The sequence below is a fragment of the Rhagoletis zephyria genome, unplaced genomic scaffold (genome assembly GCF_001687245.7).
Source record: "Rhagoletis zephyria isolate East Lansing unplaced genomic scaffold, Rhagoletis_zephyria_1.1 Rzeph_scaffold_00014, whole genome shotgun sequence".
Lineage (NCBI taxonomy): Eukaryota > Metazoa > Arthropoda > Insecta > Diptera > Tephritidae > Rhagoletis > Rhagoletis zephyria.
The window spans coordinates 673,918-687,349 of record NW_016157098.1 but is presented as its reverse complement, the minus strand read 5'-3'; the positions used below and the strand labels follow the sequence as shown (position 1 = coordinate 687,349).

Below are 13,432 nucleotides of genomic sequence, written 5' to 3'. Positions count from 1 at the left end.
AAATCATTCTACCATCATAAACTAATAACAAAACTTTTTACCTTTGACTGATGACTTATGCCATTCATAAAATTTTGTTCACAACGTTGTCATTTCGTCAAAAATTCCACTTTGGGACGTTTCATGAATCGCGCTGATGTACATGCAAGTACCATGATTCATGAACTTACATCAGAGGTGGGTAAATTAACATTATCATATATGGGTTTAAAAGCCAGTGTTCGGACTATAGCACATTTGTGGTAGAGCTTCAAATTTTTTTTGCAAATTGCAATGCTACCACAACAACCACCTTAAGATTTTTATCTACGCATTTCGAAATAAATCCTTTTTTACAATTTGCTCATTCTCTTATTTGGCGATATAACCGCCTAAGCGATTTTGGCCGAGTTCTCTTCTATGCCAACTCACGCCAGTTGGAAAAGCAAAGTGAAGCTAAGTCCTTCTTCACTTGGTATTTCCATCGCATTGGGAGCCTCCCTCTTCCTCTGCTACCACCAGCGGGTTCCGAGTCAAATACTTGCAGAACTGGAGCGTCGGTGTCCATTCGAACGAGATAACAAAGCCAGTGGAGCCGCTGGATTTTAATTCGCGTAAAGGCCCGTAAATCTTCCGCAAAATATTTTTCTCGATAATCCTTCAAGCGCCGCCAGGCCCGTCGAGAGGGAGGGGCGAAAGGGGTGAATCCCCCCGGCCCCGGGCTTCTTAAAGGGGCCCGAAATATCAGAACCACAACTTGTTATTATTTTTTTTTTTAAATGTAATTGCTCCTTCGTTATAGGCCTTCATTATAAACATATTACGAATCGTGCTGATTGTTTTCGACTCTATAAATTAAAGAAAATGTTCATATGGCCCAAAACGCTGACTGTTACTGTTGCTTTTCAAAACCCGCTGAAACTCGCTAGAATACAACTTTCGGATAGTTTTTCTTCTTTCAACAGCTGCTTTATATTATCGAAAAAGTCTACTCTCCTTATATAATGTTTTCAAAATTGGTACACGGTTTCTTAGCTTAAGGATGGAACTCAAGAGCTACGTATTTATTGAACTGATAAAATTAAATTTGAGGTCAATATTTGCAAAAAATAGCTTGTAATCTGTTTTATGCAATAAGTAGCATGAATTAAGCAGACTTGCGATTTGACATGTAATACAAAGAAATTAAGAACATAATAATTATGAATACAGACTTCTGTTGCTGTGCAGCTGTAAGTCGTTTCAGAAGTAATTTTCTTGCTAGAACTCGAACTGGAGGTTACAACTGTGCCAAGATATTGAGGTTTTCCGGGGTTAAGTACACGAAAAAAGGCTTTAATGGCCACTTTTGTTTGTTCTATGACATTTAGTACTATTCTATCTATTCAAAATGCGCCTTAGATAGTTGCTTTACGAGTTTTCCTTCAGAAACTATGGCCATTGGAAAATGTGTTGAGTTAGAAAGCATATGCTTGGTTTGGCGATGTTAGATTCGAGGACAAGACGGCTAAAGTGGACGTAACTCTTGAAGGAAAAATCTCATAGCACCATTCGAGAGTGCATTTTGAAGGATAATAATAGCACTAGAAAAGTACTTGAAATAAATCCAATATATTTTTATTATCTAATCAGAAAACCTTCTTCTTTTAGCTTTTTGTTTCGCTTCTTTTGGCCTCGTTCCTTTTTGAAATAATATAATTCTCGCGTTTTTTATTATTCTACGTAATTTTTATTTTCTGAGCCTATTTGAGCAATATAGCGGCCCGGCTGGCTTGGCCATGTCGTTCGATTGGGCACCGAAACTCCAGCTCTGAAAGTATTCAAGTCGGAACCCGCTGGTGGTAGCAGAGGAAGAGGGAGGCCCCCACTGCGATGGAAAGACTGGGTGGAGAAGGACTTGGTTTCACTTGGAATTTCCGATTGGCGTCAGTTTGCACAGAAGAGAAACGACTGGCGCGCTTTATTAAACTCGTCCAAAATCGCTTAGGCGGTTACAGCGCCAAATAAGAAGAAGAAAAGGATTTGAATTAAAAAGAATATAAATTTTAACTATGAGTCAATAGCTTATAATGTTGCTTTCAAAATGAGCCCTATCTCTATCTAAATAAAAAATAATTTTACCTGAAAATTAAATTAGTAAAAAAGACTCTTATACGGTTGACAAACGGGCTCGCTTATTTGCATAAACAGCCTTTATTTGCTTTAACTCACTTGGACTTGGTTTCACTTGGCATTTTCAATTGGCGTCAGTTTGCACAGAAGAGAAACGACTGGCGCGCTTTATTAAACTCGTCCAAAATCGCTTAGGCGGTTACAGCGCCAAATAGGAAGAAAAGAAAAGGATTTGGGTTAAAAGGATTTGGGTTAAAAGGAATATACTAAATGTTAACTATGAGTTCAATAGCTTACAATGTTGCTATCAAAATGAGCCCTATCTCTAACTAAATAAAAAATAATTTTACCTGAAAACTAAATTAGTAAAGAAGACTCTTATACGGTTGACAAACGGGCTCGCTTATTTGCATAAACAGCCTTTATTTGCTTTAACTCATGCATGTTCCTCCTTAAAATATGCATAAGCAGCCGAACAAATGCACGATTTTCTTGGGAACTAACTCGGATCAGGGGAAATTTCGATGAAAACACTGGTAAAAACGGCGAGCTGTTGTCTTTTGTACAAATAAGCGAACAAAGCAGGAGAGTTTGGCGTCCGCGCTAACCGAGTGGTGAGAGTTGCGTGCTACAAGCCTATAGCTGCCAGGGTCGATCCTCGGTTGGAGCGATTGCGAAACAATTCTTGATTTTTGTTATTTATTTTATTTTTTCTATATATTTAATATTACTTTATTTTATATCACATTTTATATTTTACTATTAGCTATTTTAAACGTTTACAGATGAATTTTATTAAAAAGTCAACAACAACTAACTGAAAGCAATGTTAAAAAATATAGAACTTATAAAAAAAAATACTAAAAACGAAATAGAGGAAAATCCTACTGGCCGTGGGACTCGAACCCACGACCCTGCGGCTCGTTAATCCGCAATGCTGACGTCTGTCAGGGCAAAATTGTTCGCATTTGTGTGCTAGTTTATATGCATAAGCATGCCCGTATGTCTCGCGTTTTACGTTACAAATAGTTCTCCACCAAAAACATATGGATAATGAAGAAACTGCTTTATTTTATTGTGAAAGAAGGCCGAAAATGGTCGAAGAAACCAGATTTTTCAATTCTTTAGTCTGGTGGATTCCGCGACAAAAAACGTTTTGATATCTTGGACGGTTACATTACATTAGAAATGCTGCCGACTTAGAAAGTTAAACGCTGATTATTTTATCGAATACGGTTTTTATTAACTTCAAAGTAATACAAGGCAAGCGAAGAGAGGCAAGTATAATGCAAAAAAGTGGTGGTCTTTAAATATAAACAACCCTTAACTTCATGTTGTGCTTCTTTAATTTCCATTAATTTAATAATAGAAAGGTTTTGTAATAAAACAGTCTTCTCGCTCCCACACATAAAATAGGCTCCTTTACTTGTGCAGAATGTTGCTTACTCTACAGTTTCCAGTGGTATCAGTAGTAAAAAAAAAATTCTTCATACTAAATATTCGTTGGCATCACTTTCGTTTGCGTAATTTTCTAGAACAAGTGTAGAATAGCGACCGTTTAGCTATAAAATAACCAAATGTGCCGATTAATAAAACTTTTTACGCTGTTTTCAACGATACCAAATTTTTTATTATCACTTAATTCTTAAAACCCAAAAGTAGATCATGATAAAATATGTAATATCGCATTAAAGATAATAACTTGTACTTTCTAAATAATATAAATTTATTTACCATTAATTATGCAGTTTTTTTCAAAAAACGTTATTTCATGAAAAAACACATTTGTTCGTTTTTTGGGGGGTTTGGTTTAAAAATATAAAAAAGCTATATATTATGTACATCAGCTGAAAGACAAATTAATTATCTTTATGGTGGTTATGGTTTAAATTCTTGAAGTTAAATTTATTGTTCTATGAATTTATTTGTTATTGGAAAAGAAAATTTTTGATTAATACTTTAACTTTCAACAAGAGCAAACAATTAAGAAATAACAATTTTAAATATAACAATAATAAAATAACAATAATAAATAGCATATTTGGATATAATCTGCATTTTTCGTTTTTGCATAGCTGAACGGTCGGTATTCTAGATTTGTTCCCGGAAATGACGAATAACTTAAATCAAAAATATACATTTTTTTGTATTGTTTTGTATTTCCATTAAAACACCAAATATATTGCAAATTCGCATAGAATTAATAATACACATTTTACTTCTAATTGTATACTTTGCGTTCTTTTTGTAGTACCTTTCTACAACCGTTTTCGCAAAAGGCGAACACATTCTTCCCCTTTCTCCTACTTCCAAAATACAAATCTAGATAAAGGAGTGTCAAATTTACACAACCTTGTCACAAATTACACAACCTTGTATTATTGAATCATGCGTTTATATGAAGCTGTTCTCATAGGCAATGCTGACGCCACAGAAACACGAACGCTGGTTAACTCTTGCCGTTTTGAGTGTGTTGATACTCCCTTAATGTAATTATTCACTTTTTACTAATAAACACAAAAAATCGTATAAAGAAAAAATGAATAAGGACCGCGACGACCAAATGCTTCCATTTTAAAAATGTTTGAATGTTTTTCAATCGTAAAATTCAAATTCAAAAACTAAGAACATTTGCTGTCAGAGCATTCATTGTAGCAAAAGATAGAAATTCTTTTCTGCGTCACAGGGATGCGTTTGACTGGCATCCAAGTCAACTCTGTGATTTTGAATAGACGCATGTGTTGACGCAACTGATAAAATTTGCCCAACTCTCAATTTTTGACGCACGCGTATGCGGCAAATCAATATTAACAACTAAAATGTATAGAACGAATTCAAACCAGCTGATTTTTGACCGGGGCCTTGAAAGACTTCCTTCATCCGTCAAAACATTTTTCTTAAATTTTAGATCTACGAAGGTGGAAACTAATAAAATGGTAGTTTACTGTTGCGACAATATCAAGAAAGCGATGAGAGTGTTTTGATATGTGGTTTCCACATTGCTTAGTACAAATTGTTCAACTTTTGGGAGAGCATCGTCTTACTCGTACTTATTGTGAAGCATATTCATAGTCGAAATAAAGTCGATGCTACTTTTTTGACAGATATTCTGTTGAAAATTATGTCAAAAAGCTGCAATTATGTATAGAATCGGTATTGGGTACCGAGAAGGAAGTATTGGGTACCGAAATCTTTCTTAAGTATTGGGTACCGAAAATTCAGCACACCACTAATTATCATGATTGAGAGAAGAAGATTCGTGTATATTTACGTTGTCCGATACCTTAGAATATGCATGACCCAGATATAATCAAAAATCTGCGAAACCTGAGAAACAATTTTTTCCTTGGTCTCGTTTTCGGCGATTTGGGTCATATGCTTTTAAATTAATACAATGTATATATAGGGGCCCGTGATTTTTTAGTACTGGGCCCGAGTTTTCTCTCGACGGCCCATAGCGCCGCCTCATCGGATGTTTTCATTGTCCATGCTTCTGCGCCATGTAACAAAACGGCCATAGAGTGTGTGTGGAAAGCAGTCGCCCTGTCTGAAGCCCCGTTGGGTAGTAAAACGCTCGGAGAGGTCTTTCCCAATCCTGACGGAGCTGGTGGTATTGCTTAACGTCAATTTACACAGCCGTATCAGTTTCGCGGGTATGCCAAATTCAGACGTCGCGGCATATAGGCAACTCATTTTAGTGCTGTCGAAAGCGGCTTTGAAGTCGACAAATAAGTAATTTCCAAGATTTCGCTCATTCGAGGCTTTGCTGCATTTCTATATAAGGGCAAAGTTGAAGGGGAATATTTAGATGAAGAAAATGATATACATAAAAGTAAAGACAAAGAGGAGGATGAGGATACCAATAAAAGTAAAGATGAAGATGGGGGAACAAAGATTAAAATAAAGGTAATTAAAGAGGAAAGGATACAGAGCGAGACACAGAGACTCAATCTGGGATCTATTTGGGGACTTTAGAGATTTTCGGGACTTATCGATATTTTTATCGGTTTTGTTATCGATTATTTATAGAAATTTCTATCGATATTGTTACCAATTTTGCTATCGATATTTTCGGAACTTATCGACATAATAATCGATATTTTTATCCATTTTGTTATCGATATTTTTATCGATTTGTTATCGATTTTGTAATCGATACGTGTTCTAGAAGGCATAGCGTTATAATGCCTTCGAATTTTTCGCTTCTTTTAGGCATTGCCAGTAATGCAAAGTAGAATGTGCTACAATATTTTATTTGTCTCGCTTCTTCGTTTCATTTCGGGGAATGCAAATTAGAATGTCCAATAATATTTATTTTTTAATTCGTTTCTTTGCTTAATTTCCGGGAATGCAAAGTAGAATGTCCTACAATATTTTATTTGTTTCGCTTCTTTGCGTCATTTCAGGTAATGCAAAGTAGAATGTCCTACGATATTTTATTCGTTTCGCTTCTTTGCTTCATTTCGGGGAATGCAAAGTAGAATGTCCTACAATATTTTATTTGTTTCGCTTCTTTGCTTCATTTCGGGGAATGCAAAGTAGAATGCTGTATCGTAGTCAGCTGAAAAGTGGAATGAATATCCAAAAATTCTTTTTCTACCGTTACTTTCTGTGGAAATTTGTCTCGCATAAAAATCGTGTTTTGCTTTGTTCAATTTGCAGCGAAGTTGAAGTCAGTCAATGAAGTGACGTACAAGAGTGAGGAAGTACAATTTTAAGCTTAATTAAATATGCATGTATGTACATACCGATTTTAAAGATTATCTAAATACCAAAATACATACATATGTACGCTGATTTATAAAAATTTTAATTAATTTTAATCTTTTAAGACATTTTCTGATTTCAATTTAATATAAATAAGTATGTACTTATCTAGGCATTCTACATTAGTTTCTCTGTAAGGCATTCTTTGTTCGCTTCTCTGGATTCTGTTTATCCATGCGTTCTCCCTTCGTTTGAAGGTAATGCTGCGGGTAAGGGCTTACCTCCAATAACATGCCCATGTTAAGATAAGGCCTTCTTGAAGCGAAACGGTAAGCGATTCCCATCGCCTAGCTCGTTTCCACTTTCGTTTCTGTGGTAGTCGTGTTTTTTGCTGGGTTTCTACTAGCGATATTTCTTTCAATTTTGTTATCGATATTTATCGATTTTGTTATCGATATTAATCGACTTCGTTATCGATATTTAAAAATTTTGTTATTGATGTCAATCCACTCGATCGATATTATCGATATTTATCGATTTTAATATCGATTCTGTTATCGATATTTATCGGTTTTGTTATCGATATTTTTAGCGATTTTTTGTGGATATTTTTATCGATTTTGTTATCGATATTTATCGATGTTGTTATCGATATCTATTGATTTTGTTGTCGGTATTTATCAATTCTGTTATCAATATTTTAAGGATTTTGTTATGGATATTTTTAGCGATATTTTTATCGAGTTTCTAATAGATTTTGCTACCAATATTATTATCGATTTCGCTATCGAAATTTTTATTGAATTTTTCATCGATTTTGGTGTCGATATTTTATCGGTTTTGTTATTGATATTTCATTGGATGTTACTATCGTTTTTGTTGTCGATAGAGTATAAAGATAAAAATGAAGATAAAGGAAAACAGAATAACATAAATGTAATTAGAACGAACATGGGGAGAGGGATCTAGATAGAAAATATAATCTTAAGCAAAAGCAGCTATATGTATGTATGTACATATGTATGAATGTATGTATATTGGTTATGAGACAAAGTAGATATGTACATACTTTTACTTACTTACTTACTTACTTACTTACTTACGTACTTACTTTTTTTATTAGCACGGCAATTACTGTAGATACTAACGTGAAGGTCATTGAACAAGTTACGTTTGATGTTAGGTATATAATACTGGTGGTTTTATCTGCCCATCTTTAATGAAACAGGTGATTTTGTCGCTTACGCTCTTTTTGCCGCCACAAAAAAAAGCTACAGCTCGCAATTGCGGCGGTTAAGCCAAAAGATATATTTTCAAAAACATTTTTTTGCATTAAAAAACCATTCTGATGCTTTAACTCAATTATTTTATTCTTATCGTATTCTTTTAACTCAATTCTTATATCTTGTTATAATATTGGCATTTTAAGCAACCTTCTGCTTTTCAGGGCACTCATCTCGCCTGACAAAGCATCAAAGGGCAGAGGATGAGCCTTTTTTGCCTTATTGGAGTGCAATATTTTAAGAAACAAGCACAGAATCAGACCATGTACATGTATTCTATTTTTATACTTTTGATTCAAAATCTTAATCTACCATAAATATATGAATTTACCGTTGTTTGTAAATAGTCCATATTTGGAAGAAAAATAGAGGCACTTCAAAACTTTCACACAAGTAATTTTTAGCAAAAAAAAAACCGAATTCAACTCTCATATAAAAAAAATATATATATATATATATATCTCATGATCCACAGATCGGATCTTAACCAGATTAGTACGGGACCACCAACGTTATGCGGTAACATACATAAAAAAAAAAATAAAAATAAAAATAAATAAAAAAATATTCCGACGAACTGATAACCTCCTCCTTTTTTTGGAAGTCGGTTAAAAATGTAACAATTCCCCTCTGCAATGAAAAATTGTTCACGGAGAAAAAGGCCTAACCGACACTGCGGGCACAAAAAAATGTAAACAGAGTACAATTAAGCACTTACGCCAAAATTGTTTTCGCAATAACTTTGTAACGGTACTTCGTAGGACTTTGAAATTTTGACAGCTGGTGCGTATGGTGGTAAGTAATCGATTTCTGTCAAAAACAGGAAATAGGACATGTTGTCGCTTACGCCCCCTTTTGGCGGTTAGGCCTCGATATGTCCAGCTAATTATACATACACATAACACCGTGCGACAGGCAATTTTACACACAAACAAGTAATTTTTAGCAAAAAAAAACCGACTTAAAAAAAATATATGTATATCTATATATTTCATGATCCAATTATCGGATCTAAACCAAATTAGTATGGGACCACCTCTGAGACACTACCTTTCCGTTGCAAAAAGAATTATTGAAATTGACGTGGTGCAAAGTTAAGCAGTAACATACATAAAAAAAAAAAAAATATTCCGACGAACTGATAACCTCCTCCTTGTTTGGAAGTCGGTTAAAAATCAATATATTCGCGAAGCCATGGGCCAAATATATGCAGTATAAAATTGCGTTTTTAGCTTTTCTCTCTGACATCAGGTTTTTTTAAAAGGACTTTGAAAATTGAATGATATGAGTAATTCAGAAAATGCTTTAAAAAAATTTAGTGCAGTGTACTTAGGAAAACAGTATGGACATCAAATTAAAGAGAAAATTCCGTAGAGAAAGAATAGATTAAATTTTTTGGTGCATAAGGTATTGAAAATGTCCTTAAAAATCCTTGAATATCCTTGAAATTTAGCAATATTAATTTTGAAAAAATTATATGTTAAGGACTGATATAAACTTGACAACATCCTCGAATATAGTCCTTCTAACTTTATTAGCTTAAAAAAATAAAATTTTTAAAAGGGCATTTCAATCGCTGTTAGTCCTTGCGAGCCCGAAAAATTTTAATTTTTTTTTAATCCTACAGAATTTTATCTTTTATTTGGTATTCATTTTTATTCTACGTTGCACTGAATTTTTTAAATAGTTTTTTAGAATTTAACATATCTTTGAAATTATAAAGTTTTAGTAAAAAAAATTATAAAACTAAAAACGCAGTTTTACTGTATTTGGCCCATAGTGTCGTGAGTATATTGATTGCTTGGTGTGGTTTGATTTTTTTTGTTTCAAACTGTTTCAATCTTCTTACTCAGAATTTTTAGAAAAATTTTAGGTACGCAGTTTTATAATTATAGCCCATTAAAGTACAGGAGGATAAAGTGCAAGTTTCAAGTGACTAAAAGTAACGTTGATTTTTACAATTTTTTTGCTGGAGGTGTCACGCATTTTTTTCCATACAAAGTATGTTCGGCAATTTGCTTATATGGAAGAAAATGCCCAGCATCGTTTAGAAAATTCCCAAAAATCAACGGTATTTTGTAATTGCATGAAACTTCATGTTACCCTACTCTAACTTAATGGGCTATAAAATTGTGTACCAAAAATTTTTCTAAAAATTCTGAGTATAAAGTTCGAAATTTTGGCAAATTGTTTTTGCATTTTTATAATTGTTGTACAAATTTTGAAATGCGCATTTAAATGCATAGGGTTCGAAATTTGAGACTTTGGTATCGATACTGATTACTCATTATGGCATCGAGCTCATGGTATCGATACTCTAAAGGTATCAGGCAAAAAGTATCGATACTACTCAGTATCGGACTCATTAAAATACGTTTTTTGGGGTACTAAAATGATTTTATTCTTCAATCGTATATCGAGTTATTTCCTGAAATTAAAACAATTAAAATTGAAAATATTTGATTTTTATTTCATTGCAGAACTTACTTTCACGTTAGAAGTAATTTTAACGTTAAATGTACACATATACATACATATATATACTTTCACGAATTTAAAATTTTATTACGATTTTTTTTACCTTTTTGGGTATGCATTTTTGTAGCCTATTAAATTTTAGTATAATAATGTGCAAGTTTGAATTAAAAGTTAACGGTAGTAGGCTACACGTAAAGTTGAATAGGTTACAAAACTGCATACCCAAAAATTTTCTAAAAATTCTGCATTTTCGTGAACTTTGCGTAAAGTTTTATGGCCTTATTCATAAAAAAAAGGTTTATAAACTGAAAAATGTATGTATGATGTCATTTTATTAAGCTCTTTAAACCTACCTAATTTTTTATGAATAAGGCCATTAAACTTTAATTTATTTGGTTTACGTTATGCAACAGACTACACGAAATTTCAGTTATCTTAAGTGATGGACAAAATTGAATGATAGTAATCCATATAAGCAAAGAAAATTGGGTTGCCAATGGAAGAAAAAAATTTAAAATGTGTGTTTTTTAAAAAGTATTCGATACTGTGAGTACTTTGCAAAGTATCGAGTAAAATCACCAAATAAGGTATCGAGTATTAAAGTACTCATTTTTATACCCTCAGTATCGATGCTTACTCAATATCGATAGTATCGTTCGAACCCTATAAATGCAGTTAAATATATAAAATGAGGTAGAATTTTATACAAAAATTTATATATTAAATAAAGAAACGAAATATAGACTAAACTGGTTGAAATAAGGAGATTCTTTTATTTCTGCCACTAGTATTATGAACTTCTTTCCGCCACACAATACATATGTTGATTTAAGTTTTTTTGCATCTCTTTTCGACATGTTTTAAGTTCCTTTATCAGATATGTACACGCTAATGTATTGTTAAATTCATATAAATTGATGATAATGAAATGAAATATTCTTCAACCTAAATAATAAAGTAGGTTTCAAACCCCATTTATTTATTATTTACTAGCTTCACCCGCGGGTTTCACCCCACGTCAGAAGGAATTAAAGGGGTCATGTGACTATGGGAGGTGCCACGTCCCCTTTTCCAATACCGCCCATATTTTCCCATGAGTATGGAATTAATTTTATTTATCTCGTCAGCAAGTTCCAATGCTCTAACACAAATATTTCAAGAGATATACAACATGAAAATTTTAGTATAGGAGCTGCCACGCCCTCTTTTCCAGTATGTTACGTCGCTGGCTATTGGGGTAAGGTTGGTTGGCATTCAGGCATCCCGAGCTAGCTCGTCGGTTGGGGGGTCACCTCCAACCACCTTACTTGCAGCTGACATAAACAAAATTTGTCATCATGCCTGTTAGAGAAAAGACACTGAAAAACCGGGAGAGTAGAAATATAAACGAGATAGAAGAGGCCCGTCCGAGTCAGGTGGAGTCAGCCCACCCCATCTACGATCTTGTAGCCTTGGACTTCGCCGTGACTCCTACAATTGGCAAAGTCCCCTAAACCTGACCTTAGTTCGTACGTCTATTGATAAGTCATGTCCAAGTCAGTAACGTCAATCAGTGTCGATACCCATTTTCCCCCTTTTGCACCAGTGCAACACCCACACCAATATAAAAAAATCAGCAAACCATGATTTTTCGTTGAATCCTAATCACATTCTTCATATATTTCCTTAGTAAGAATTCAATATACAGAGCTTCTTATAAAAACGTTATATTCAATTATGCTCAGTGTTTATATACTACTACAAATGATGAAAATTCAGGCTATCCAAAAAAAACTCATTAATTCACTTCTATCTATATATCTACGTATTTATCTACCTAGTATTTATGGAGTTTGGCGTGTTTGCGGTGAATAATGAAATTCGGGATATAGAAAAATTTCAAAGATACGAAACGAAATGGACCTTCAAAGAAAAAGTGTAAGAATATGTACATGTGTAATATTCCAACCTATCTCTTGCTCTCATGTGTATAACACATATGCCCGTGCCTAACCGTGGGTGCATTTAACTACGTATGTATAGATGAATGTACATTTGTACATATAACTTAGGTATTAGCACTTACCGATCTCGCATGTGATGTAGGCGCCTGCATACAGGAGATGGAGAGGCTGGAATCAAAAAGTTATGGAAATGCAAAGAAACAAGAAAAACTAGCAAGAGTTTGGCTGCATACTAGAGTGGGAGCATTCATAGGTGGGTAAATGTCGTGATTGTGCTGTAGCGTTCTTTCACTCCAGGACGGTCACTAGCATATATCACTACGCCATTTACCCTCCATCGAACACCTATTAATAAAAAAGCGTGCGAAAATAATTAAATTGGAATACGCGGCAACTAAATTTCATACCTCACTTGCATATTCGCCAAATACGAACCTACAAAACAACCAACGAGGTGAAATCGCAACAAAATTTAAAACTAATTGGTGAGATTAAACGCTCTAATATTTGCAAAAAAAAATATAAAAAAATCGTAGAACAAAAATTTTTGCAACAGGATAACTACCACCTAATTGCTGTGGCCTTGGGAAAAGTGGGAACCGGCCCTATTTTAGTGGTGCTGGACCCAAGCGTAGTATAAATTAGTTTTAGGCTGAAACCAAAGATACATAAGTAAGTATCAAAAAAACTTAACGTGAACCTTTAAGGTAAAAAAAGTGCGCAAAATTAATTTTGAAGTTATGGTGGAATAATAGCAACTATAGTATGTACTTAAGAAGTGAAGATGCAAGTGTGGTGAAATGAACAAAAAACAAGTAAGAGCAGCGCTGTCTTCGGCTATGCCGAAGGCTTCATACCTTTCATGAACATCTGCAAATTTTACTTTGACAGATTACTGCTTTTGAATACATCTGCATACATCGATAGAGG

General features: G+C 33.9%; 1 protein-coding gene across 4 annotated transcripts in view; it reads right to left on the bottom strand.

Moving 5' to 3' along the window:
• The window catches only part of LOC108360096 (glutamate receptor ionotropic, kainate 2-like), a 167,761-nt gene that overhangs the window by 152,366 nt on the left and 1,963 nt on the right, over positions 1-13,432 (bottom strand). For 2 of the 4 annotated variants that reach the window (XM_017612261.1, XM_017612285.1), the window contains exon 1: positions 12,625-13,342. The exons of 1 other annotated variant lie outside the window; for it this stretch is intronic. In XM_017612261.1, the coding sequence (XP_017467750.1) occupies positions 12,625-12,654 (30 nt within the window). In that variant the 5' untranslated portion in view covers positions 12,655-13,342. Of the gene's footprint in view, positions 1-12,624; positions 13,343-13,432 lie in introns of those variants that run through there. One more of the 4 variants, XM_017612269.1, reaches the window with a different exon arrangement.